The sequence below is a fragment of the Vulpes vulpes genome, chromosome 14 (assembly GCF_048418805.1).
Source record: "Vulpes vulpes isolate BD-2025 chromosome 14, VulVul3, whole genome shotgun sequence".
Taxonomy (NCBI): domain Eukaryota; kingdom Metazoa; phylum Chordata; class Mammalia; order Carnivora; family Canidae; genus Vulpes; species Vulpes vulpes.
The window spans coordinates 12,066,371-12,093,133 of record NC_132793.1 but is presented as its reverse complement, the minus strand read 5'-3'; the positions used below and the strand labels follow the sequence as shown (position 1 = coordinate 12,093,133).

General features: G+C 46.4%; 1 protein-coding gene across 2 annotated transcripts in view; it reads left to right on the top strand.

The window, feature by feature from the left end:
• The window catches only part of ARFGEF2 (ARF guanine nucleotide exchange factor 2), a 166,928-nt gene that overhangs the window by 40,810 nt on the left and 99,355 nt on the right, over positions 1 to 26,763 (top strand). Inside the window, exon 1 of one of the 2 annotated variants that reach the window (XM_026014748.2) lies at positions 25,729 to 26,064. The exons of the other annotated variant lie outside the window; for it this stretch is intronic. Coding sequence (XP_025870533.1) covers positions 25,944 to 26,064 — 121 coding nt within the window. The 5' untranslated portion in view covers positions 25,729 to 25,943. Of the gene's footprint in view, positions 1 to 25,728; positions 26,065 to 26,763 lie in introns of those variants that run through there. 2 annotated transcript variants of the gene reach the window in all.

The following is a 26,763-nucleotide window of genomic DNA, read 5'->3' as shown; positions in this document are numbered from 1 at the left end:
CTGCAACTAGAACCCAGGATCCAGCTTTGGATCCACATCGCAGCCCAAACCCCAACTCTGGCCCAATCTCCCTTATAGGCTCTACCTGACTTGGTTTCTTCAACTATAATACGGGGATAATAAGAGATCCCCCTTGGAATTGTCCTTGGTAATCACCATAGACACAAAATAAGTACCTTAAACGTTAAAATCAGGTGCAGCTGACCAAAAACGCTGTGAAAGACTCAAAGGAAGTGGGCCTAAGCGAGAAAAGAGAAGATTTCCTTTGTATTTATATCATATTCACGCAAACTCGATTGTAAGCTCCTTGAAGGCAGGTACATTCTTCAAGGGGGTGAGGTAAGCGTATTGCAAGACAGAATAATGTAAGTAGTGGGTGCAAAGTACCATCAAGAAGGAAGGCGACTAAAAAAAAAAAAAAGAAGAAGAAGAAGGAAGGCGACTCATTCAAACTGGGTTGTGGAAGAGCTTCTGGACTCTTCTGAACCAGCCCTTGAAGGAGGATTAGGGAATGGAAGAGGATTCAGCATTTATTCAACAGCTATTTGCTTGGTATTCTTTTTTATTTTTTTAAGATTTTATTTATTTGAGAGAGAGAGAGCACAAACAGGCAGGGGTAGAGGGAGAAGCTGATGCCCCGCTGAGCAGGGAGCCCAATGTGGGGCTGGATCCCAGGACCCCAAGACCATGACCAGAGCCGAAGGCAGACGCCCAACTGACTGAGCCACCCAGGTGCCCCTTGATTGGTATTCTGTTTCCTAATTTCATTTTTTAAAAATGTTGTTCTTCCCCCATCTTTTATTTATTTATTTTTATTCTTAAAAATTCTCCTTTTATCTATTTATTTGAGAGAGAGATAGAGAGTGAGAGCAGGGAGAGGAACAGGGGGAGAGGGAGGATCCGGGGCAGACTCCACACTGAGCATGGAGCCCAATGCAAGACTCGATCTCACATCCCTGAGATCATGACCTGAGCCAAACCCAGAGTCCCTCCACTCTCTTTTAAAAATAACACAGGTAGAGGCACCTGAGTGCCTCAGTGGCTGAGAATCTGCCTTCAGCTCAGGGCGTGATCCCTGGTTCCTAGGATCGAGTCCCAAATAGGGAGCCTGCTTCTCCCTCTGCCTATGTCTCAGCCTCTCACTGTGTGTCTCTCATGAGTAAATAAATAAAATATTTTTTAAAAAATAAAATAAAAAAATAAAAATAACACAAGTGTATCTTTTGCTACACAACATACACTCATTTGTGGCTCATGCATCTGTGTATTTTCTAGGGAGAGACGATTGATCTCCTGATCTCAGCTGGGCCTCCGGGCAGTGGGTTTAGTTCAGGGTACTTCACAAGTCACCCATTTTGGGGAACCAGCGGGGCACCCATGGCATGTTCTCCTCATGTTGAAAGGCAGGGGCACAGGGGACGAGCCCCATTCTGTCAGTACATGTCGAGCCGTGGCTTACACCATGTCCACTAATACCCCATCAACCAAAGCCAGTCGCAGGGCCAAGGCCAGAGGTGAGAGCCACAGAAGTACATCCCTTCCGTGGAAGTGGAGGTGGAGAAGGTAAATGTTTGCTGGACAGTAACCTAATCTACAGCAACCAGTGTTACACGTGAACATGGTCTCATTCAGAATTCAAAAGGGAAAGTATGCAACCATAGCAAAGGAGGAAAATACCTAACCATCCTCCCAACCCACCCGCTCCAGATGTGACCCATTGGACTTTTTCCCACACTTTCACACACACAGAAGGTTTTCATTTCACACGACATCACGTTACAGGTATTTTCACATGACGGTTATAAGTATCTGATCATTTAACTTTACATTGAACCCATGATTAGGCTTTTTGAGTTTCTACTTTACAAATGAGGAATCTGAGGTTAAGATGCTTACCCAAGATCACCTACCTCTTAAACAGCTGAACTAACATTTGAACCCAGGACTTTCCAAAAGTTCTTTCAATTACAGTAAGGCTGCCTCTCTAAAAAGATTGTTGTTGTTGTTTTCAATATTTTGTTTATTTATTCATGAGAGACACAGAGAGAGGCAGAGATATAGGCAGAGGGAGAAGCAGGCTCCATGCAGGGAGCCCAATGCAGGACTCCATCCCAAGACCCCGGGACCACGACCTGAGCCAAAGGCAAACAGTCAATTGCTGAGCCACCCCCGTGCCCCCAAAAGGGGGTTTGAGTTGTATTACCAAACTTGTTGTTACCAGCCCACTGTGCTTCTTATGGACCACAGAGGAAGAGGTGTGTGTGTGCCTTCATGTATGTACGTGTGTTGTGTTGAGGGTGGTGAGTTTTAGGACAAGGCAAGGGGAGCATTCACTATGATCAGACTCGCGTTAGGGGATTTGGGAGACAGGGTGTAGCCATCATGATTAAGCCAGAGAGGGATCCCTGGGTGGCGCAGCGGTTTGGTGCCTGCCTTTGGCCCAGGGCGCGATCCTGGAGACCCGGGATCGAATCCCACGTCGGGCTCCCGGTGCATGGAGCCTGTTTCTCCCTCTGCCTGTGTCTCTGCCTCTCTCTCTCTTCTCTCTGTGTGACTATCATTAAAAAAAAAAAAAATCTTTTAAGCCAGAGAAACAAGGAGTCTCCGAAGGCGGTTTAACAGCGCAGCAGGATGTGCGAGCTCTGAGTCTGGCACCGACAGAAATTATTATCTGTCCTTCTAAGAACTGAATGCCGAAGGCAAGCTCAGCCAGAGGCTGATATCCCTGCTCCACCTTGGGGATGACACAAACCTTAACCAGCTAACTCGAGAAAACAAAACAAAAACAAAAACAAAAAAACGGGTCACATTTCGAGAAAGTTGAAATAACCCTTGCATGAACTGAGGATGGTAATAGGGCTACACTTAGGAGCCGGTGCAATCTGAATGTATCACCAGGGGGCTTCATTTAGGCCTGGGGTCAGGGAAGGCTTCTTGAGCAGTAACATTCAAGCAGAAACCTGAAGGCTGTGGGAATTAGGCAAAGATGAAGGGAACAGCAAGTGGGGATGCCTTGATTGAAGCTGGAGCTTGGCATCAGAGAAAGAGGACAGACACCCAGGTGGTGAGGCAAAAGGTCCGGGTGGACGTGGTGGTGGTGGTGGTGGGGAGGGGGAGATAGGCTGGGTTGCCACCAGGGGAAGGTAGACAGGAGGGCAGAGGCATGGCCTGACCATGAGCTGGTGCCAGAGGAAGATTGTGCATTCATGTGAGCGTGCATGAGGGGCTTCATGAGTGCATTCAAGAGAGCAGGGTCAGGGCAGCCAGTGGCTCAGGGACAGGACCAGGGTAGCTACTAGGTAAATGGTGGGATGACTCTGGATATGACTTCATCCATTCAGGTCTGCAGGGAAAATAATTCAAGCTTTCAAAAGGGTACCTGGGATAGCAAAACTTGAGAAGCTCTCGACGTGGAGTTTAAACAATTCACAAGAGACCGATTCTGCTGTGTTTGTGGCTCAAGTTTGGAGAAGAGTTTGGGAAGAGGGATTGGGATTGGGAAGGCATCACCGGTGCCACCCGGACTAGGTCCTGACGAACGAATGGGAACTCACGAAGCAAGGATGGGAGGGAGGCAGGACGGGCAGAGGCAAAGAAGGCAGAGTGTTCTGAAAGTGCCCGCTGCGCCCCGAGCGAGAACAGGTTGGGAAGGGTGCAAGCTTTGGTTCGTGGAAGAGAGGGGCATGAGGGAATGCGGGGCCGCTGAGCTGGGCAGAGCCGCCCTACTGAGAACAGTAGGATCACATGTCTCCTAATAATATATTGGGCTCGCCTCCCTGCTCTTTTACCCCAAGGGGACCAGAGCGAGGCATGTGGGGCCCTTCCCCCTCTTCCTCACACAAAGACACACCTTTTGGGGAGGGAGAAGTGGCAGATGGGGTGACTGATCCTGTAATCCTACCCCCAGTCCCTGGGTCAAGAAGCTCTTTCCCCAGCGGGCTCCAGCCCCGGTCTGCTGCTGAGACAGAGGACAGAAAACTATTTTTCTCATCCACCTGGCCTCAGGTGGACGGGATGGGAGCCAACCAGAGTCCTTTGGAGACAGCTCTGGCTGCAGGACAGCCCGTAGAGGACACAAATGAAACCTGATGTGACATGAAAGATGGTAGGAGGTGGCCAAGTGCTGATTGTATCAGGCCAACTCCTCCTTGGAATCAAAGAAAGGGAATAAAGCTCTTCTTGTTTACTCTCCTTTTGCGTCCTGGTTCATTGCTGGCCAGGGGTCTGTGGGGGGCTCGCGGACTTGTAATCTGGCCTGGGAGGCAGGCAGGTTTCCCTGCCATCCTGGATTCTTAACATTTCCTTGCTGTTGTTGGGAGTCACATCCTCAAGCAAAGTCACATCCTTGGTCACACTTAGGGAGCAGCCACGAAAAAGGCTCTACAGAGGACTAAATTCTCTTGGGAGTGACAGAGAAGGTAAAGGACTGTCTTTGCGCAGAAGGGGTCGACAATCTAGATGGAGACAGGAAAAGGTTCTTTATTTCAGTCAACTGTGAACTTGTTAGGAGCAAAGCACTAGTCAAAAGCATCCTGGCATCTGTCCCTGGAACAAACATGCAGTAGGGCTCAAAGTACACAACCCCTCACTCAGGATTCTTTCCATCGTAAGCATTAGAAACCCAACTCAAGGTGGCTCCAATGAAAAGTGGAACATATTGACTCACAGAACTGAGAAATCCAGGCCTAGAAAGACGTCAGGCTGGGCTGGTTCTAGGGGTCAGCCAATGTCATTGAGGTTAGACTTTCTTCCTCCCCATCACTTGTCCTGCATCCTTCGTGTTGGCCTCCTTCTCAGGTGGAGTCCTACTACCTGGTGGCTCTTAGTGGTGAGACTCATATCTTTATCAACACCAGTGGAGTTTCTTTTCTCTCCATAGTTGGAGCAGGAGTGCCTGGACTGGACCTTGCTGGACCGGTGTGGGTCACATGCCCATCTCTGATACAATCACTGGTCAGAGAAATGGAATGTGCTGATTGGCGGGGCCTGGGCCCCATGTCACTTTTCCACTTGTTACATGAATAAACATGAAAGGTTAGAGAAAGAAAGACAGTATTCTACATTTGAACACCAGAGCAACTAGAATGATTCTAAAACCTTTATGGGGTCACTTCACTCCTCTGCTCTGAGCCTGCCTTCTCCCTCAAAGCAAACATCCAAGTCCTTCCAATGGGCTGGGAGACCCTACATGATCTGCACCCTGCCCTCGCTGACTCCTTTTCCCATAATCCCCCTTTGCTCACTGTGTTCCAGCCAAGCTGTCCTCCTTGCTGATTTGCACAAGTTAGGCTTCAGTTTCCTTGTTACTAAAATGGGGACACTTGTAGTAGACATCTGATATTGTGTCTGGGCAGCTTTCCCCTTCTCCTTGCAGCTTGGCCACTCCTGTATTGACCCCACCCCAGATCCAGAGGTGGGCTTATGACTGGCCAGAGTGGTGTCCCACAACCAATCACAGAGGTTGTTCAGGGATGGGCATGTGACCCAAGTCAGTCTATTGAGGTTCAATCCTGAAAATTCCATTAGAATTATTAGAAATAAAAAGTTCTCTGGGATGCCTGGGTGGCTCAGTGGTTGAGTGTCTGCCTTTGGCTCAGGGCGTGATCCCTGGGTCCCGGGATCAAGTCCCACATCGGGCTCCCTGCCTGGAGCCTGCTTCTCCCTCTGCCTGTGTCTCTGCCTCTCTCTCTCTATCTGTGTCTCTCATGAATAAGTAAATAAAACCTTAAAAAAAATAAATAAAAAGTTCTCTAAATGCGATGTTGTTACAAGGATAACACAGGTGTTGAACCACCAGGTTACCACATGGAGAGAGAGTCTACTTGAGAAACACCAGGGAAAGCGGAGCAGTGATGGAAGGGAGAGGATAACCGAATTCTGGTGATATCTTTGAGCCCCTGGTTCAGCCATGCTTGAATCCCACTAGACTTTTTAGTCACATGCCTTGGTAGCTTCTCTTTTTTGCTCAAGCCAATTGGAACTGGATTTCAGTCACTTGTAACCAAAAGATCACATTTCAGGGCTGCAGTTATAAAGGTTAAACGAAATTGTGAATTATTTTTGAATGCTCAAAAAGCAGGAGTCATTAGTACTAGCATTTTACAATTCCATCTTCTACACACATATTTAAATGTTTTCACTTTTAAAACTTTCACTTAAGAAGCAAATATTTAAACTGCATAATCAGAGCTGATACTTACTTGTAGTAAGCGCAGGCACACGGGTTGTTAAAATACTGAAACGCCTCTGTAATGGTTAATAAATAGCACCGCTCCCAATCTCCCAAGTACTCCCTGGCTCTCCAGGACGTACTCAACTCCTCTCTTGGGACCCTCCAGCTCCTCCTACAATCTGGCACCTAAAGAGTGAACACCAGGGCTGGCAGGGGCGGGGGGACCTGTTGCACTCTCTAAGGCTTCCTCTATGCTACTCATTTTTTTTTTTTTTGAAGCTACTCATTTTTTTATATCACCTATGGGTACATCTATTAACTCTTCAATAGGCGCGCATTCAATGGAAATGCTGAATTATCAACAGCTCCATGAAATAAAAGCCCCACCCTTGGTTCCTCGAATCACCAATTATTGTTAACTGTGTAACCCCCTCTGAGCCTAAAGATACCAGAGATCTAATTTTGCACAGTGGTGACTAAGCAGGCATGGGCACAGGCCAAGCCTGTCTTCCTCTCTTCCTGTTACCTTGTGGAGCACCTTTGCTGCTTTTCACATCACAGTCATATTTGTCGTTCTCTGTGGCGATCTGATACTCCTTTGTCTTAACACACTGTGGATGGCCTAACCCTTCCTCCACGGTGGGACATATGGTCCGGTTTTGTTCAGCTTTTCAAATTTTAAAAACTCTCTCTGGTGGAAATTGATTTTCCATGTGGTACCCATCTTTCTGGTAATAAGCAACGGATTTCCTTCCTGATTCAAACTTCAGTTTTGCGAATCACAAGACACAGTCTAACTTTCTGTCTGCGAATGGTTTTTGTTGTTGCTCTTTGAAATAAGAATCCATGTGCTCGATTGCGTAATGCTGCCGTTTAATAAATTATTTATTTTGACTCTAAGTCCATAAAGGATTTAAAGTGGTTTTATAAAAATACGTACAAGATGAAATCAATAGATGAGGGAATCAGGGAAAAGAAAAAAAATAAGGAGCAGTCTATCCGATAAAGTATTGTGTTCAGCTGCTGGTAAGAGAGACAAGAAAAAATAGTGGCCTCAACAACATAGACATTTATTTTTCTCTTATATAAATAAAATCTGCGAGGAGGAAGTCAGAACTGGTATGGCAGCTCCACAGAATTGAGAACACAGACTCCTTCTAGAATCTGACTTTATTATCCTTAGAATGTGGCTTCCATCCTCAAGGCCACCTCATGGTGCAAGATGCCTACAGGAACTCCAGCAATTACAGCCACATTCTAGGTAGCAGGAAGAAGGAAGGAGGAGAGAAAACCCTACAATCCCAGCTTTCTCCAAGGAGCCTCTTAGAAGTCTTAGTCCCAAACTTCTATTTATAAATCATTAGCCAGGATTTAGCCCTAGCTGCATAGGAGACCAGGAAATGCTGTCTTTTAGCTCTGCACAATGTCACCCCCCCCCCAAAATAAAATCGGGGCTCTTCCCTACTGGGAAAGAAGGGAGAATAGCTACTAGTAATCTCTGCCACAGGTTAGAAAATGAAATAAAGCTAAAAATTTACCTGGTCCATAAAACTGCCTACCACAAAGACCTCTCAGGTATTTGGCTACCAAATTGTCTCTGAGCATCCTAATGACAATAACAGAAATCAAGAGTTGGACACTTATCCACTAGGCCACCCAGGTGTGTCCCTAACACTGTGTTTAACATTAAAAAAAAAAAAAAAAAAAGGCGTGGAGCCTAACACAGGGATTGAACTCATGACCTTGAGATCAAGACCTGGGCTGAGATCAAGAGTCAGATGCGTAACCCACTGAGCCACCCAGGCACCTCCATGTTTAATATTTTGAGGAATTGCTGAACGTTTCCCAAACTAGCTGCACCATTTTACAGTCCCACCAGCAACATACAAGAGTTGTAACCTCACTGTAGGCTTCACCAACACTTAGGAAGGTCTGTCATTTTTTTTTTCAAGATCTTATCTTTAAGTAATCTCTACCCTCAATGTGGGGCTCTAATTTACAATCCCAAGATCAAGAGTCACACACTCTCCAACTGAGTCAGCCAGGTGCCCTGTCTTTTTATTTTTGCCCTGCCAGCTGGTGTGAAGTGGTACCTTGCGCCTCTGATTTGCATTTCCCTGATGGTTAATGATGTTGGCTGTCTTGCCATTTGTATATCTTCTTCAGAGAAATGCCTATTCAAATACTGGTGCCCACTCAACAATTGGTTTATTGCCTTTTTGTTGTTGGACTTAAGGTGTTTTTAATACATTCTGGATACAAGTCCCTTATCACATATATGATTTGCAAACATTTTCTATCATTCTGTAGCTTATCTTTTCACTCTCTTGATAGTGTCCTCTGAAGCACAAAAGTCTTTAATTTTGATAAAGTACAATTTATTTTTTCCTACAGTCATCTGTGCTTCTTTTAGCGCCATATCTAAGAAGACTTTGCTCAACTTGAGATCACAAGGATTTGCTTCAATGTTTTCTTCTAAGAATTTTGTAATTTTAGTCCCAACTTTTAGGTTTGTGGCTCACTTTGAGTTATTCTTTGCATATGGCATGAGGAAGTAGTCCAAATTCATTCTTTTGCATGTGGATATCAGTGGTTCTAGAACCTCTTATGAAAAGAATTATATTCTCTCTCTCTCTCTGAGATAAATAGACAAATAAAAAAATTTTTAAGAAAAGAAAAGGTGATATTTTCCCACTGAATTGTTTTGGCATCCTTGTCCAAAAAAGCAACTAACTAATTAATGCAAAGAATTATTTCTACTCTTTCAATCTATTCCAATGATCAGCATGCCTATCCTCATGCCAGTACCACACTGTCTTTAATACCATAGCCTTGTGGTACGTTTTGAACGCAAGAATTATGAGCCCTCCGATTTTGTTCAAGGTTGTTTTGGTTATCCTGGATCCCTTGCATTTCCACATGAATTTTAGGATCAGGTGGCTAACTGAAAAGAAGCCAGCGGAGATTTTTATAGGAATTGCCTTGAATCTGTAGATCAGTTTAGAGAGTATTGCCACCATAACAATATTAAGTCCTCCAATCCATGAAAATGGGTTGTATTTCCATTTTCTTAGGTCTTCTCTGATGTTTTTCAACATCTTACAGTTTTCCGAGCACAAGTTTGGTAAATCCTCAATGTTTTATTCTTTTTGATGCTAATTTAAACAGAATTTTTAATTTCACTTCCAAAGTTTTAATTGGTATCTTATAGAGTTTTTTTTAAATAAAGATTTTATTTATTCATGAGAGACACAGAGAGAGAGAGGCAGAGACATAGGCAGAGGGAGAAGCAGGCTCCATGCAGGGAGCCTGATGCAGGACTCAATCCCAGGTCTCCAGGATCACGCCCCAGGCTGAAGGCGGCACTAAACCACTGAGCCACCCGGGCTGCTCCTTACAGAGATTTAATTGATTCTTTAATCAGTCATATCCCGTAAACTTGCTGAATTGCTTTATTAGTTCTAATAGTTTTTAAATGGGTTCCTTACCATTTACAATATACAAAGTGATGTCATTTGCAAGGACAATAGTCTTACTTCTTTCTTTCCAATCTGGATGCCTTTTATTTCTTTTTCTTATCTGATTGACCCAGCTAGAATGTCCAGTACAGTGTTTACTAGACGTAGTGAGAACAGACAGTCTTGTCTTATTCCTGATCTCACGTGGAAAGCATCCATTCTTTCATCATTAAGAAAGATGTTAGAGGTCCCTGGGTGGCTCAGCGGTTTAGTGCCTGCCTTCTGCCCAGGGCAAGATCCTGGAGTCCTGGGATCGAGTCCCACATCGGGCTCCCTACATGGGACCTCCTTGTGTCTCTGCCTCTCTCTTTGTGTCTCTCATGAATAAATAAATAAAATCTTTTTTTTTTTAAAGGAGGATGTTAGCTGTGGGATTTTTGCAAATATCCTTTATTAGGTTGAGGAAGTCCCTTCTGTTCATAGTTCATTTAGTGTTTTGGGTTTGTGTTTTTTTTTTGGGGGGGGGGTTGTTTTTTATTGTAGAATCTGCTGGATATTGTCAAATGCTTTTTCTGTACCTGTGGGATGATCATGTGGTTTTTATCCATTAGTCTGTTCATATGGTTTATTATATTAACTGATTTTTGAATGTTAAGTCAACTTTGCATTCCTGAGATACATTTCTGGTATGTAATCCTTTTCATATGTTCCTAGGTTCAGTTTGCTAGTATTTTGTTGAGGATATTTGCAAGTATGTTCGTAAGACTATTAGTCTGTAGTTTCCTATCCTTGTGATGTCTCTGTCCATAACTTGGACCACTCAGCAGCATGTGACACACTTGCTTACTCCCTACTTTTCTATTTTTAATTGTGGTAAAATGTACATAACATAAAAATTACCATTGTAGCCATTTTAAGAGTAATGCTTGGTGGCATTAAGTACATTCGCTCTATTGTACACCCATCACCACCACCCAGCTGCACAGTTTTTTCATCTTCACAGACTGATACAGTCTCTGTGAAGCACTGACTCCCCTCCCATCCTGTTGCATTCAGGAATCTATCTTCTGTCCCTGTGAGTCTGACTTCTCCACGGACCTCCTAGGAGTGAAGTCATGCAGTACCTGTCCTCTTCTACCTGAGTTATTTTACTCAACATCGTGTCTTTGGGTGTTCATCCATGTTGTAGCCCATGTCAGAATTCCCTTCCTTTTCTTTTTTAAGATAAATATATATATATTCGTTCATTCATTCATTCATTCATTCATGAGAGACAGAGAGAGGCAGAAACCCAGGCAGAGGGAGAAGCAGGCTCCCAGTGAGCTCAATGCGGAACTCAATCCCAGGACCCCAGGATCCTGACCTGAGCCAAAGACAGACACTCAACCCCTAAGCCACCCAGGCCTCCCTGAATTCCTTGTCTTTTTAAGGCTGAATAATATTCTATTGCATGTATATACAATGCTTTGTTTATTCATTCATCTGTCAGCGGACTCTTGGGTTGCTTTCAGCTTTTGGCCATTGTATAGAATGTTGCTATGGGGGCACCTGGGTAGTTTGGTCAGTTAAGCATGTGCTCTTGGCTCAGGTCATGATCTTGGGGTCCTGGGATCAAGCCCCACACTGGGCTCCCTGTTCAGCGGGGAGCCTGCCTCTCCCTCTCTATCAGCCTCTCTCCCCTGCTTGTGCTCTCCCTCTCTCAAATAAATAAATAAAATATCTAAAAAAATAATAGTGTTGCTATGAACACGGGCGTACAAGTGTCTGTTCATGCCCCTGCTTTCAGTTCTTTTGGGTATATACCCAAAAGTGGAACAGCCAGATCATATGGCAGATCTATGTTTAATTTTTTTGAGGAACCACCGTACTGTATTCCTAGCAGCTGCACCATTTTACATTCCCACCGGCAATGCACGAGGGTTCTAATTTCTCCATATCCTCACTGACACTTGTCATTTCCTTCTTTTTTAAAAATGGCTTTTTTGAAATGTAGTTTATATACCATGAAATCCCCTCATTTTAACCATATAATTCATTGATGTTTGTGAAATTTATAGAGTTGTGCAGCCATTACCACAATTCTAGAACATTGTCATGACCCTAAGAAGATCTCTCAAGCCCATTTGTGGTCGCTCCCCATCCCTCTACCTCAGCCCCAGGCAACTCTAATCTCCTTTCTCTGCCTTTTCTGGACATTCATATAAACACAATTGTAGTCTTCAAGCTGTAAATGGATCAGTATTTTGTTCCTTTTAGCTGCTGATACTATTCTAATGTGTGGATATATCACTTTTTTTTTTTTTAACCACTCCCTAGCTGCTGGACATTTCAATTGTTTCCACATTTTTGTATTGTGGTAAAATATATGTCATATAGAATTTGTCAGTTTTAAAAAAGATTTTATTTATTTATTTGAGGGAGAGAGACAGTGTGCTTATGCAAGTAGGGTACAGAGGGAGAGGGAGAAGCAGACTCCCCAGTGACCAGGGGGTCCAATGCCGGGCCTGATCCCAGGACCCTGAGATCATGACCTGAGAAGGCAGATGCTTAACTGACTAAGCCACCCAGGCACCCCTAAAATTTGTCATTTTTAAGTGCACAGTTGAGTGGCATCAATTACATTCATAAAGTTGTACAACGATTAACCCTATTTCCAAATTTTTTTGTCACTCCAAACAGAAACTCTGTACCAATTAAACAATAACTGCTCATTGTCCTCTGCCCCAAACCCCTGGTAACCTCTAATCTATTTTGTCTCTATGAATTTGCACATTCTAAATATTTCATAGAAGTTGAATCATACAACCTTTGCCCTTTCACATCTGGCTTCTTTCCCTGAGTGTGATGTTGTCAAGGTTCATCCACAAGGCAGTGTGTACCAGCACTTCATTCTTTTTTACGGCATAATAGCATTCAATTGTGTGGATACACCACATTTTGTTTATCCATTCATCAGTCAATGGACACTGGGTTGTTTCCATTGTTTGGCCGTTGTAAAGAGTGCTGCTATGAGCATTCCTGCACAAGATTTCGTAGACCTTGTTTTTGATTCTCTTGGGCATATGCTTCAGAGTGGAATTGCCGTGTCATGTGGCAATCAAATGTTCTCTGCTTTGGAGACTGTGCCAGCTGTGGTCGGACAATAGATCCCAGCCTTTTGGACTTCTTAAGACCAGTAAAAATTCCTAAAATCAAAACAAATGATTGGGCAATCTCCATAAGACGATCTACTTTTTATATCGCCAAGTAAAGACTTTCATATCAAAGGAATATTTTCATCATTACTTCACAAAGAAAGAATGTGTTCACTACCACCACCACCACCACTACCCCCAACAAGGGAAAGAGATGAAAATATTAGAATAAACAGCAGCTGTTTAAATTTATGCAAATTTCACTACATTGTTGTTTTCCACAAAGTACCATGAACGGGTTTAAAAATAAAAGCAATACAATATATCTTCCTCACAGTCTAGCCAGGCCGGGTGTGTGTGTGTGTGTGTGTGTGTGTGTGTGTGTGTGTTTGAAGCAGGGAGATGTTGGGTAGCCCAACTCTAGGGAATTCTGAGATGTCCAAAAAGTGGTTCTTACCCTAAGGAGCTTCAGGCTCTGGGAAGAACCAAAACCAGGATGATGGTTTTGAGGCCCAAACAAGAGAATTCAGAGACAGAAACTGGCTCTGACCATGGGAAGACCAGTTGAGGGGCAGAGACCCGAGCAAGCCAAAGTGAATTCTACATGCCCACAAGTCTGGGAGACCATTTTTAAAATTTTATTTAAAAGATTTTATTTATTTATTCATGAGAAACAGAGAGAGAGGCAGAGACACAGGCAGAGGGATAAGCAGGCTCCTTGCAAGGAGCCGGAGGTGGGACTCAATCCTGGGTCTCCAGGATCATACCCTGGGCGGAAGGCGGCGCTAAACCGTTGAGCCACCCAGGCTGCCCTGGGAGACCTTTTTTTTTTTTTTTTACCAGATCAGAGAGTGTCTGTGATTTCTAGAGTCTCAGTACTTTTAGGAACAGAGGTCCTATTGCCAAATAATCTCTTCCAGTTGAGGTATTAGCAAAAAGACTGGGTAGGTTTGGTCCCTTCTCCTCCTGGGCCTCAAGGACCCTGAGAACCATCATGTCTGGTAGAGGCCTGCTTGGATTCTAGCCCTTAAGTGCCTGGTATCTAAGCATGTTTGGGAGGGAAGCAACAGCTCTGAGAAAGTCAGGAGATTGGAAGCCTGGGTGGCCCAGTGGTTGAGCATCTGCCTTTGGCTCAGGTCATGATCCCAGGGTCCTGGGATCGAGTCCTGCATCCAGCTCCCCGCAGGGAGCCTGCTTCCCCCTCTGCTTCTTCCTCTGCCTGTGTCTCTGTGTCTCTAATGAATAAATAAATAAAATCTTAAAACAAAAAGAGATCCAGAGATTTATGGGGTCCTAGCACTATCAAGAAAGAACAAAAGAGGAAGGTGTAAGCTCCCACTGCTGAAAGCACAGGAATGAGGAAACAGGTCACAGATGGGGGAAAGGTCATAGGGCAGAAGAAGTATCAGTGTTTCAGAATCAAACTTGTCTGATTTTCCCCTAAAGGCTGGCATTGAAAATATATAAAGGAAAGTCCCCGTGCTTTGTGAGGTGGGCTGGAAAACCGTGGGGCGGGAGATTTTTCCTGATGAGCACTGAGGCATCAAATAAGCCTGCACCAGACTCACACGCGACATAACTATCAGACTTTCCTCTGGTGCCAGGGCACTCACCAGAATGAGTCTAAGGCAAAAGGTTGAGGCCAAAACCTTTTCTCCACCTCTTTTTCAGGGAAGAGTAAAACCAGATGGGGTGGGGAGTCCAGCTGAACTTCCTGAGCACTGTCGCCCTCTGGTGACTGAGACACAAATTGCATGGAGGTTGAGGATGGGAGTGGGGTGGAGAGTGGTCCTTTCCCTTCCCTGGGGAAACGAATGAATGTACCAAGAGGTTTCAGAGAAGCCGTCTTTGGTTATGAGGAATATCTACTGGAAGGTGCAGTCTTGGAATTTATAACAACCTTTTCTTTCTTAAACCAGCTTTTCCCGTGTACCCTGGTTTGGTAAATGGCCTCACCACCTGTTTGCTTCTCCAAATAAGAAAATCAGGAGCCCTCCTAGACATCCTACTCTCCCTCATCGCCACACACAGGCAGTCCCTGAGGCCTGTTCATTTAGTTTTCTGAATTTGTCTTCAATCTGCCTGCTTTCCACCACCTTTGCTACTGCGGCCTTGGTCCAGACCACTACCCCCTCTCAGCCAGGAAACGGCAGAAGCTTCTGTGGTTTGAGTAGCTTCTCCCTTAGACCCAGCCCAGCATGGTCATCTTTCCTTCTGTCATTAAATAACTGTTCTGATTCCTGTTACTGCAGAACGAGTCGCCCCAAAACTTAAAGCAACAAAAATCAGGGCAGCCCGGGTGGCTCAGTGGTTTGGCGTCGCCTTCGGCCCAGGGCCTGATCCTGGAAACCCGGAATCAAGTCCCATGTCAGGCTCCCTGCATGGAGCCTGCTTCTCCCTTTGCCTGTGTCTCTGCCTCTCTCTCTCTCTCTCTGTGTCTCCCATAAATAAATAAATAAATAAATAAATAAATAATCTTTAACAAAAAATGAAAGCAACAAAAATCAGCACCTGTCCCCCTTTATATATTTTCTGTGGGTTGGGACTTAGGGGGAGAGCGTGGTTTGGAAGTTCTGGCTGGAGATTTCTGATGTGTTTGCAGTCTGATGCCTGCTGAAGCTGGCACGGGGGGAGCCGGAGCAGTGGAGGTGAGAGAGGGTGGCCCAGCTTCTCCCTCTCTCCGTGGGTGCTTTCTGTGTGGGCACTTCTGGGCTCCCTCACAGCCTGGCTGACTCGGGGCAGTGTGCCTGGTTACCTGGCAACTTCAGGGTTCAGGCACAAGCATTCCCACGAACAGGGTGGAAACTAAATCACCTTCTACGACCTAGCCTTAGAAGCCACATCTTGCCGCGTCTGCCATAGTCTACGAGTTGATACAGTTTCAAAAGCCCACTGAGTTTCAAGGATGTCTGTCAAATAATTTGTGGATGTACTTTAAAATTACTGCCACAACTAATTTCGGGCAAATAATTAAAATACACAAATAAGTCTTTAACCAGCCCCCACATTAGTTTATGTGTTGATTGTCTGTTTCTCTGCACTAGAAATCAAGCTCAATGAAGGTAAAGCCTCAGGCATTTTGTGCACTGCAATGCCTCCAGGGCCTAGAACAGAAGGCAAGAACCATAAGGTGATGAAACAGATGGAAATGTCCACCCTTCTCTTCTCCGCCCAGGTTAGGCCAAAGCACTGCCCACATCCAGCTCCCACCCTCCCCTGTCCTAAACACCTGCAGTTGCTATCTCCCTGTCCACCTGGGAGTCACTTAGTCCCATACTTGCTTGCCACATCTGGACAGGCACCGTGCACAGATGACCATCTCAGCCTTGGGGACCAGGTACCTAGATTTCAATCCCAGTGCTCATGGGCACCTGCTGCGTGACCTTGGACAAGAAACCTCAAGATAAGAGTCTCAGTTTTCTCTTTTGTAAAAGGAGGTGCTATTCATACATAGCATCTGGGGTAGTTGTGAGGATTAGATGAGTCTAAGCAAAGCACTTAGAACATTCCTGGCTGGTGGGAAGCACCAGATGAGTTAGCCAGTCTTAGCTCTCCAATTTCTGGTGGAGTTTATTTGTCCATTGTATTTTCTTTATCTTAAGCAGCTTTATTGAGATTTAATTCACATATCATGCAATTTATCCCTTTAAAGATGTACAACTTCGTGCTTTCTGGTATACTGAGAGTTGTGCAGCCGTTACCACAATCTAATTTTAGAACATCTTCATCACCTGCGAAAGAAACTCTGTACCCAGTAGCAGTCACTCCCATCCCCGCTCTGTAGTGCCTGAAAACCACTGATCCTCTTTCTGTGTCTATGGATTTGCATACATCTGTGATATTTTATTTCTTGTGTCATTTCACCCCTGACTGTGTCTTATTTTCGACCACGCCCCCCCCACTAATAATGGCACATAAGATTCTGGAGACCCTGCCTTTTCCTCTTTGTATCTCCTTCCGAGCTATAGACAGTGCTCTGCCCAACGGGTATCTACGGATAAAGTTGAAAACTGACCCTCTGGGCAGCCCAGTTGGCTCAGAGGTTTAGTGCCACCTTTGGTCTGGGGCATGATCCTGGAGACCTGGGATCGAGTCCCACGTCGGGCTCCCTGCGTGGAGCCTGCTTCTCCCTCTGCCTGTGTCTCTGCATCTCTCTCTCTCTCTGTGTCTTTCATGAATAAATAAATAAATATTTTTAAAAAAAAAGAAAAAAAAAGAAAACTGACCCTCCAATAAGAACAAACACAGAATACCTGCTAGGGGCCATGTCATGTTTTAGGGGCTTGATACACATTAACGCACATTCTCCTCACAAGAAACACCACAAGCCAGGTACTGGATGATGAGGCATTGATGGAGGAGCTGACACAGGAAAGGGTGAGTAACTGGTCCAGGGTGACCCAGCCAGCAAGTAGATAAAGGCAGAATTTGAACCCAGACCACTTGTGTCTGGAGTCTGTGCTCTTTACCAATGCACCATACTTCTTCTGTTGAGGCCAAATGGGTGAGATTTCTTCACTATGAAGAAATCTCTTCACTATGATCAGTCGCAGGAGACCCTCAGATGTTCACGAAAGAGCAGCGTGGCAGCCGTTATCAAAACTGACAACTATCAGCCAGCTTCTTAGTATTCACACACCCCTTGTAGCTCCTCAAATATCCATTCTCACCTGATCACCTGTCTTGATTTAACCATAGAATGCAGTTGGAAAGGGTGCTATCCCTTTCCAAGACTCAACCTTAAGAAGGTCAGGTAGTGGGCAGCCCGGGTGGCCCAGCGGTTTAGCGCCGTCTTCAGTCCAGGGTGTGAACCTGGAGACCCAGGATCGAGTCCCATGTCGGGCTCCCTGCATGGAGCCTGCTTCTCCCTCTGCCTGTGTCTCTTTCTCTCTGTGACTCTCATGAATACATAAATAAAATCTTAAAAAAAAAAAAAAAGGTCTGGTAGCTTCAGTTTTTGCACTTTGGGGAGCCCTGAGCCACTGCATAAGAAGTCTAGCTTCGTGGCCAACAGAGACCACGTGGTAAGGTCACATAGGGACAGACTGAGTCATGAGGAGAGAGGCCAGTTGCCCCAGCTGTCCTAGCATCTCAGCTGTCCTCCCCAAGGCGCCAGATGTGTGAGCAGACATTCTGGAAGTCCTAACCCTGTGTGAGCCCTGATAACTGCAGATCTAGCCAACACCACGCACAACAGAAGAACCACCCAGCTGATCCCGGGCAAGCGAAGAATTGTGAGAAATAATAAATTGTTTTAAGGTACTAAGTTTGGGGTAAATTGTTACACAGCAGTGGATGGCCAAAACTAGGAGTTAGACCAGTTTTGTGGGTAGAAGGCCCATGGAGGGTTTGTACCCTCGGGTGGTGGCAGTGAGGTCTTTCTGAGACAGCCCTGCAGTGAGACGCAGACATTGCATCCTCAGACATGAGTCTCTGGCCCTCCCGGAGTTTCTACAGGCTTCTTGGCATATTGTAATAAAACTCTTTCCTACTTAAATTGTCTAGAGTGAATCCTGCTGTTTGCACTTCAGAACCTTCTTTGAAAAAAAAAAAAAGAACCTTCTTTGATACACTATCTAGGAATTAGTTTCCTATGGCTGCTGTAACAAACTGCCACAAACATAGTGGTGTGAAATACCACAAGGTTATTACCTGACAGTTCTAGAAGTCAGAAGTCTGCGATGGGTCTTACTGGGCCAAATTCAAGGTGCTGACAGGGCTGTGTTCCCACCTAGAAGTTCTAGGAGGAGAATCCATTTTTCTGTCCATTCCAAATTCTAGAGGCAGCCTGTATCCTTTGGCTTGCAGCCCCCTCTCATCTTTAAAGCTAGCAGTAGCATTCCTTGACCTCTGCTTCTCTCATGCCTCCCATCTCTGCCTCTACCTCTTTCACTTATAAGGGCTTTTATTTTATTTTTTTAAATTTTAATTATTTTAGAGAAAGAGAGAGCCGGGGGAAATGCAGGTGGAAAGAGAGAGAGAATCTCAAGCAGATACCCTGCTGAGCACAGAGCCTGATGCTGGGCTTGATCTCATGACCCCAAGATCATGACCTGAGCCCAAAACTAAAAATCAGATGCTTACTTAACTGAGACATCCTATATTCCTATAAGGACTCTTGTGATTATAGTTAGCCCACCCCGATAATCCAGAATAATCTTCCCATCTTCAGATCCTTAGTATCATCCCATTTCCATGTAAGATCACTTATTCACAGGTCCCGGGGATTAGGACATGGATATCCTTGGGCAGCTATCATTCTGTATATCACACTTGGGTTCCCCAGAAGCACTCAGGATTTGGGTGCACATGGTATATTTGGGGGGCAGCAGCAGGCAAGTGGGGAAGTGGGACACGGAGAGGGAAGCCATGAGGGGGTGTATTATCTGTCAGCAAACCTGAGGACCTCTGGTTAACAGCAGACCATGCTCTCTGTTCATCATTGGGTGGCTCTCCCAAGGGTGTCAACCCACTGGCACTTCCAGTCTGCCCTGTGCTTGAAGGAGCACACATCTGTGCCCTGGGAGAGCACTCAGGCCAAGGGTCTGGCATATTTAAGAATAAAAAATACCCAAAAGGTAAATAGCACGCACTGTCGGTGCCCCAGTCATCTGCCCTGGGCACTTACCTCTCCTGGCTGGAGGAGGCTGCTCCCCATGGGCCATGGGGCTTGGCCCACCTGTGTGCAGGACAGTGTTGGAATCCATTACCCCAAGAAGCAGCCCTCAGGCAATAATGAATGAGTAGATGAATGAATGTCCTGGCTTTCTCACCCCTTCTCTGGGATAACTTTGAGGCACATCTATGCTGGTCCCAAAGTTCTCCAGGGGGATGGAGCCCCAGACTACCCTTGGTGGTGACTGGCTTGATATCACACCTGTATTGGCTCCATCCCCACTCCCCTACTGCTGTGTCCTGGGATCACCTCCTAAACACACTCGCATCCTTGTCTCAGGGTCCTCTTCTCAGGGAGCCCAAAGCCTGATCCAGAAGCAAACAAATAAACAGCAAATCCCCACAACGGTGGTGTCGAATATTTACACTGAACCAGTTAACATTTTTTTTTTTTAGTGCAACTGGACACATGTGCACAAACAGAATACAATTGCTATATACATACCTTCCTTTGGAGAGAATCTTACAAGTCTACCTTTGAGGCATTCCCTAAAAATAAGGCACCAACCAAACAGTGCTTCTGCCCCAAGCACCATCCCCAGCCCTGCTACAGAAATCGGGGAGGCTGCATTTGAGTTTTGCCTTAAACACAGAAAATAAACGTTTCAAAGAGAGCAGTAACACACAGAAGCTCTGTGGGAGCAGGGTCAGGCCATCCGGGATGGCCAGACGTATAAAGAGTCTGTGTGTGGTGGGAAGAAACCAGACTGGCAGCTGGAAAAGCCAGCTGTAAGGCACAGCCACAGGGGCCTTAGGTGACTGGCTCGTGCTACCAAGTTGAGACATTACTCAGAAGAAAACAGGAGTCAGGACAGACGTTCTGTTCAGAACAGACGTTGCTGGTTGCCAATTTTATTAGTTAGGGCGAGGTTCAGCTGTAAGAGATAGGGAGCCAAAAAATAAAAGGTGCTTATGTCTATCTCAGGTAAAAGCCAGTAGGTAAGCACCCCAGAATGTCAGGGACCCAGGCGCCTTCTCTCTTGTTGCTCTGTGGAGAAAAATGTCTATTTCAGATTGCCTCATGGGTCCCACAAGGCTGCTGGCAAAGCGAGACTGGGAGGAGACTGGTAGATAAAACATATCCAGTTATGTTTTATTTTTTTTATTTTTTATTTTTTTACATAATCTCTACACCCAACGAGGGGCTTGAACTCACAACCCCAAGATCAAGAGTTGTATACTCTTCCAATGAGCCAGTCATGCACCCTTCCAGTTATATATATTTTTTCCCTCCAGCTATATTTTAAGTTCAGGTACATAGTGAATTAAAAAAATATATATAACAATGCCCCAGTTATTGCATGGGACATACTTACACTAAAAAGAAATATTTGTTGTTTATCTGAAGTTCAAATTTGACTTCTGTGAAAAATTACCACAAATTTAGTGGCTTAAAGCGACTCCAATTTATTCTCTCACAGTTTGGGAGGCCACAGATGTAGAGTGGATCAGCAGGGTGGGCTCTTTATGGAGGCACCGAGAGGGATCCCATTGCTCCACCTTTTCCAGCTTCTATAGGCTGCCTGTGTTCCTCTGCTTGTGGCTGCACAGCACCTCTAACTCTGCTTCCAACATTTCAACTTCTGACTCTGGCCCTCCTGTGTCCCATTTATAAGGACCCTTGTGATTATTTTTAATTATTAATAAATAATAATTATTTTATTATTAATAAAGATTTTCTTTATTCATGAGAGACACACAGAGAAAGGCAGAGACATAGGCAGAGAGAGAAGCAGGCTCCATGCAGGGACCTCAATGTGGGACTCAATCCCAGGACCCCAGGATCACACCCTGGGCCAAAGGCAGGCGCTCAACCACTGAGCCACCCGAGAATCTCATGCCCTTGTGATTATACTGAGCCAGCCAGGTAATTCAGGATAATTTCCCCATCTCAAAACCCTCAACTTTTTTTTTTTTTAGGGTTTTTTTTTTTTAAGATTTTATTTATTCATGAGAGATAGAGAGAGAGAGAGAGGCAGAGACACAGGCAGAGGGAGAAGCAGGCTCCATGCAGGGAGCCCGATGTGGGACTCGATCCTGGGACTCCAGGATCACGCCCTGGGCTGAAGGCAGGTGTTAAACCGCTGAGCCACCCAGAGATCTCCAAGCCCTCAACTTAATCACACCTTCAAACTCCCTTTTGTGGGGTGCCCAGCTGGCTCAGTCAGTAGAGCATGTGCCTCTTGATCTCAGGGTTGTGAGTTCAAGCCCCATGTTAGACATATAGATTACTTACACACACACAAAAAAAGCAACAGAAATAAAAGGGCACCTGAGTGGCTCAGCGGTTGAGCATCTGTCTTTTGCTCAGGCCGCAATCCTGGGGTCCTGTGATTGCGACCTTTTGGGATCCTGCTTCTCCCTCCACCTGTGTCTCTACCTCTCTGTCTCTCACGAATAAATAAATACAATCTAAAAAAAAATTTAAAAGAAAAACGGAAATAAAGTCTCTTTTGCTCCCTAAGGTAATATATTCACAAGTTAAGGAGATCGAGATGTGGATATTTTGGGGGGCCATTATTGTGCTTACCATAGAAAAACAGAAGCTTCCCCCAAATAACTTTCTGGTGAAATTATTAAGTCCTGTGAACCCCAATCCAGCCATCGCAAGTCATCCATAACTAGCTATTGAGCACCTTCTTCATGCTCTGGGCATAGAACTATGAACGAGGCAGACAATGTCTCTACCTTCATGAATGCATGTTCTACCTGGGAAAGAGGAGATGGTAAGCCAACAAACTCATGTGAAAACAGATCTTTCCTTTAAAAGGGGGAGCCTAATTTTTCTCTTCTTTAATGTGAGCTGGACTTAGTCATTCACTTCTAAAGCAATTATATGCAAATCAAGGAAAAAACGTCTTTTGTCTGGAATTTTATCAAATGTCATTCACCATAGCAAAATCACACCACCAACATTTATGTCAAGTCTCCGAAACACCACCCTTGATCATTCACCTTGGAGATGAGGTCATAAAAATCACTGCAACTTCCTATGGCTGCTCTCTCTTTTATTCTCTTGGATCACTTGTTGGGGAAAGTGAGGTGCCATGTCATGAGCACATTCAAGCAGCTCCACGGCGAGGTGAATAACTGAGGCCTACAGCCACCAGCCATGTGAATAAGCCACCTTGGAAGCAGCTCCTCCAACCCCAGCTGAGCCTTCAGATGACTGCAGCCCCAGATGGCAGCTTGACTGCAATCTCATGGGAGCTCCTGAGCCAGAACTACCCAAGCTGCTCTCCAATTCTACAGAAACTATGAGAAAATAAATGTTTGATTTTTTTTTTTTAAGAGAGAGAAAGCAAGCACAAGCAGGGGAGGGGAGGGGCAGAGGGAGAGAGAGAATCTTGAGCAGAGTTGGTACTTAGTGTGGAACCTAACACTGGGCTCGAGCTTCTGACTCAGAGATTATGATCTGAGCTGAAATCAAGAGTTGGACACTCAACTGACAAAGCCACCCAGGCACCCCAATAAATGTTTGATTATAAGCCACTAGATGTTCAGGTAATTTTGCAGGTTCAGGTAATTACGCAGCAATAGATAATACACAGATAAATAAATACCACCATTTCAAATTCAGTTTAGTGCAATAAAGAAAATAAATCAAGATGATGTAGAATCAGGTGGTGGAGTTAGAGGTGACATGACAGGGAGGTTAGTGAAAACCTCCCTCATGAGTGACCTTAAGTTGGAATGGAATGATGGGAAGGTGTCAGCCAGCTGTGCTTTCCAACACCAATAGACACCACACTTCCTTTTTTGTAATCACAAGGCCTCCAATAACTATTCAGAAGCAAAATTCAGATAATAATCTTTCAACACACATACTTTTTTAAGGGGGTAACAAAAAACAAAGACAAAACAAAAGGAAAGCAAGTACATCTACAAATTTTATTTCAATATATAAATGCTCAGACAGGGCACAATATAAATGCTCAGGGTGGCTCAGTGGTTGAGCATCTGCCTTTGGCTCAGGTCATGATCCCAGGGTCCTGGGATCAAATCCCACATCAGGGTCCCCGCTGGGAGCCTGCTTCTCTCTCTGCCTGTGTCTCTGCCTCTCTCTGTGTGTCTCTCATGAATAAATAAATAAAAATCTTTTAAAAAAATATATGCTCAATCAAAATTACACGAAGCGATATAATAAAGCAGTCAGAACCAGAAGTAGAATTCCCTGAATTATGACAATTGCAGACTGATCAGAGATGCTGTTGTGGCAACTCAAATACCAGGGCTGGTGTAAATGGTAGTAATGTGGTTTTGAAATAGAGAACAGCATTTGGTAAAGTTCCAGAAGAAATGCAGTTTTCTCCTGAATTACAAGAACAGTTGCGTTCCTGGAAAATTCAATATATATTAAGACTGTGAAAAATGCTTTGTGTTTATATGTCAAGCAGATGTACATTCTAGGTTCAGATGACTATTAATAGGTTTTTCACCTCCAAGAATATCTATTCCAGCCACAAGACTGTCTGTAGGATTGTCCTGCTCTCTGTAGGACATTGTCAAGCAGTTCTGCTCCCCTATCATAACAATAAAATTTCAAAATGTCCTTAGAGTTGGTACTGGCCTAATTGAGAAGCCCTAACTGGGAGGAACAGAGGCCTACAAGCCAAGCCCTTGATGAGAACAAAAAGGAATCCAGAGTGGCAGGAGAGTCCTGAGGAGGAAGAAGGAAAGAGAGAGATGAGAGCAAAGAAGTCAACCATGGTGAGATCTTTAGAGTCCATGCTAAGGGCAATTGGGAGTAACTAGGTTTTTCAGCAGGAAAGTAACATGGCCTGACCTCAGTGTGGGAGAGGGCACAAAATGTATTACTCGTGGATTGTACTGCATTTTTTGAAAGTTTCATTCACTCATTCATTTAACACATAAGGATGGAGAAGTGTCTCAGTGATGCATTGCTGAGTAACAAACCACCCCCAAATATAGTGAGTTAACATAGCAATAATGTGTTGCTTTCCACTGTTCTGTGGGCTGGCTGGGCAGTTCTGTTGCCTCACAAGGGTTACTCAAGCTGCTGTATTCAGCTGGTGAGTTGGCTGGGGGCTGGGCTCAGCCGGGAGCTCTGGGAGGACGGGCCTCTCTCCACGTGCTCTTCAGTATGCTCCTGACCACCTGAGGCCTCTCGGTACATAGGCTTACTTCCACCACATTCCATTAGTCAAGGCAAGTCACAAAAAAGTAGTCCAAGGGGGTGGAGAAGCAAACTTCACTTCTTGATGAGAAGAGCTGCAGAGTTGCACTACAGCAATGGAATTTATGGCCATGAAACATTTCTCCCCCGCTCTGGACCAGGCCCTGGGGAGACTGCTGCTCCTTTGTGGCCCCAGTCTGACAACACAGAAATCAATAAGTGCAAAAGGCCAGAGAGCATTGTAAAAAACATCAAATACCGGGGGGGGGTGCTCCTGTACACCAGGGGGTCAGGGGGGGCCTCCTGAGATTGGGAATTGAGACCAGAGCATTGAAGCATGCCTGCCTGGGAAGCTTCTGGGGTTTGGGAGAAACACAGTGTCCTTGCAGGAGCCCCGTGGCACCATGTCCCTGAAGGGGGATGCAGGCGGTGTGAAAGGAAGGGCTCCAGGGGACATCACCAGTGGTGTTGTGACATCCCCCGCGGTGGGACAGAAGGGAAAGGGCCCCGGGGCAGACTGGGTCTTCTTACACCCGCTTGCAGGCTGTGTGACACTGGTGATCGCGTTGCCTCCCCCGTCAAACACCCCGAAGAGAACCACAGATTCACGGTATTGGCCAGACACACTCCGAAGGGAGGTGTACAGAGGCGGCCCGGGACACAGCGCCCTGACCTGGGCCGGGCCTGGGCTCCGCGGCTGCCGCTGCCGGGATGGGCAGGTGCGCGGAAGGTGTGCACCCCGCTGGGGGGCAGGGCGAGACCCTGCGAGGGGAGAGGCTCTCTCTCGACCTCCCCTTCCCCTCCACCCCTTCCTTCCTTTCCTTTCCTTCCCGCCACACCACACTTCCTCTTCCATTTCCCTGCCCCAACTCCTCCTCCTCCCTGTATCTTCTCACCTTCCCACCTCCTTTCCCCTCCCCTCTGCTCCTCTCCTGAGCTCTCCTCTTCTGCCTCCTCCCTCCCCTCCTCCCTTCACCTCCGGTCGCCCTCCCCCACCTGTCCCCCCCTTTCCCGGTCCTGCCTCCCCATCCGCTTCCACTCGCCGCCCCCCACCTTCTTTTCCCCCTTTCCATCCTCTTTAGCCCCGCCCCTCCTTGCCGACGGGCCCCGCCCCCAGCCGCAGGCCCCGCCCCCGCCGGGGGTCACGGGGTCGACGGACGCGCGGCGGCCGTAGCGGCCCCGTCAGTCACGTGGTCACGTGACGCGCTCCAACATGGCGGCGCCGTGGGGCCGCGGCGTCGCTTCCTGACGGGGCGGCGCGGACGGACGCGGCCGGTGCTGGCCGGGACGCCGGGCCCGCACCCTCTCTCGCCCGCTTGCTCGCGCCGCCCGCCCGCGGGGCTGCCAGCCCCCGCCGGGCCGGGGCCATGCAGGAGAGCCAGACCAAGAGCATGTTCGTGTCCCGGGCCCTGGAGAAGATCCTAGCCGACAAGGAGGTGAAGCGGCCCCAGCACTCCCAGCTGCGCAGGGCCTGCCAGGTGGCGCTCGGTGGGTGAGCCGCCCCGGCCGGGCCCCGCGCCGGCCTCCCCACGCCGGCCGTTACCCCCGCCCCCTCCCGGCCTCCAGCTCCCCCGGCCTCGGATCCCACCTTCCCGGTCACCTCATGATGCCCCGGGGAAACTGATGCCCTGGCAGCTCGGGACTGGCCCAAGGTCACCTAGCAAGTTAGTGACAAGCCAGCGCCTGCTAGCTCTGCAGCCTCCCCGCCCGGGCGCTTGCCACGACTCCTTGCCGTCCTGTTTCCTGGTTCCGCCCCTCACCACCCTCCACAGCGGTGGCCCTTAAGTGTTTTCTTTACCTGCGTTCTTCTAGTTGGGGTTCCCCCATGTGAGCAGAGCAGGTGGGAAGAGCTGCTCAACTGGTTTAGGGAAGCCCCCGAGGCTTGCTTTGGAAGGCCCAGATTGGAGAATGGTTTCCTTTCATGGGGAGGGGGGGGGGCTCTTCCATAACTCCGTCCTATCCTCCCCTTCCTAGGTAGGTGCAGGGGATCTGCTTGTTGGGGGCGGTTCACCCAAATACAGGGTCCGTGAGGGCAGGGAGACTTGGATATCACTCACTGCTGGATTTCCTGCCCCCGCAGGAGTGCCTGGCACGTGATTGATTTGACACAGAGATTATGGAAGGAGGGAGAGAGAACTCTTTTTTTTTAAGTGGTAGCTAAACCTTTGGTAGTTGATTACAGCATAA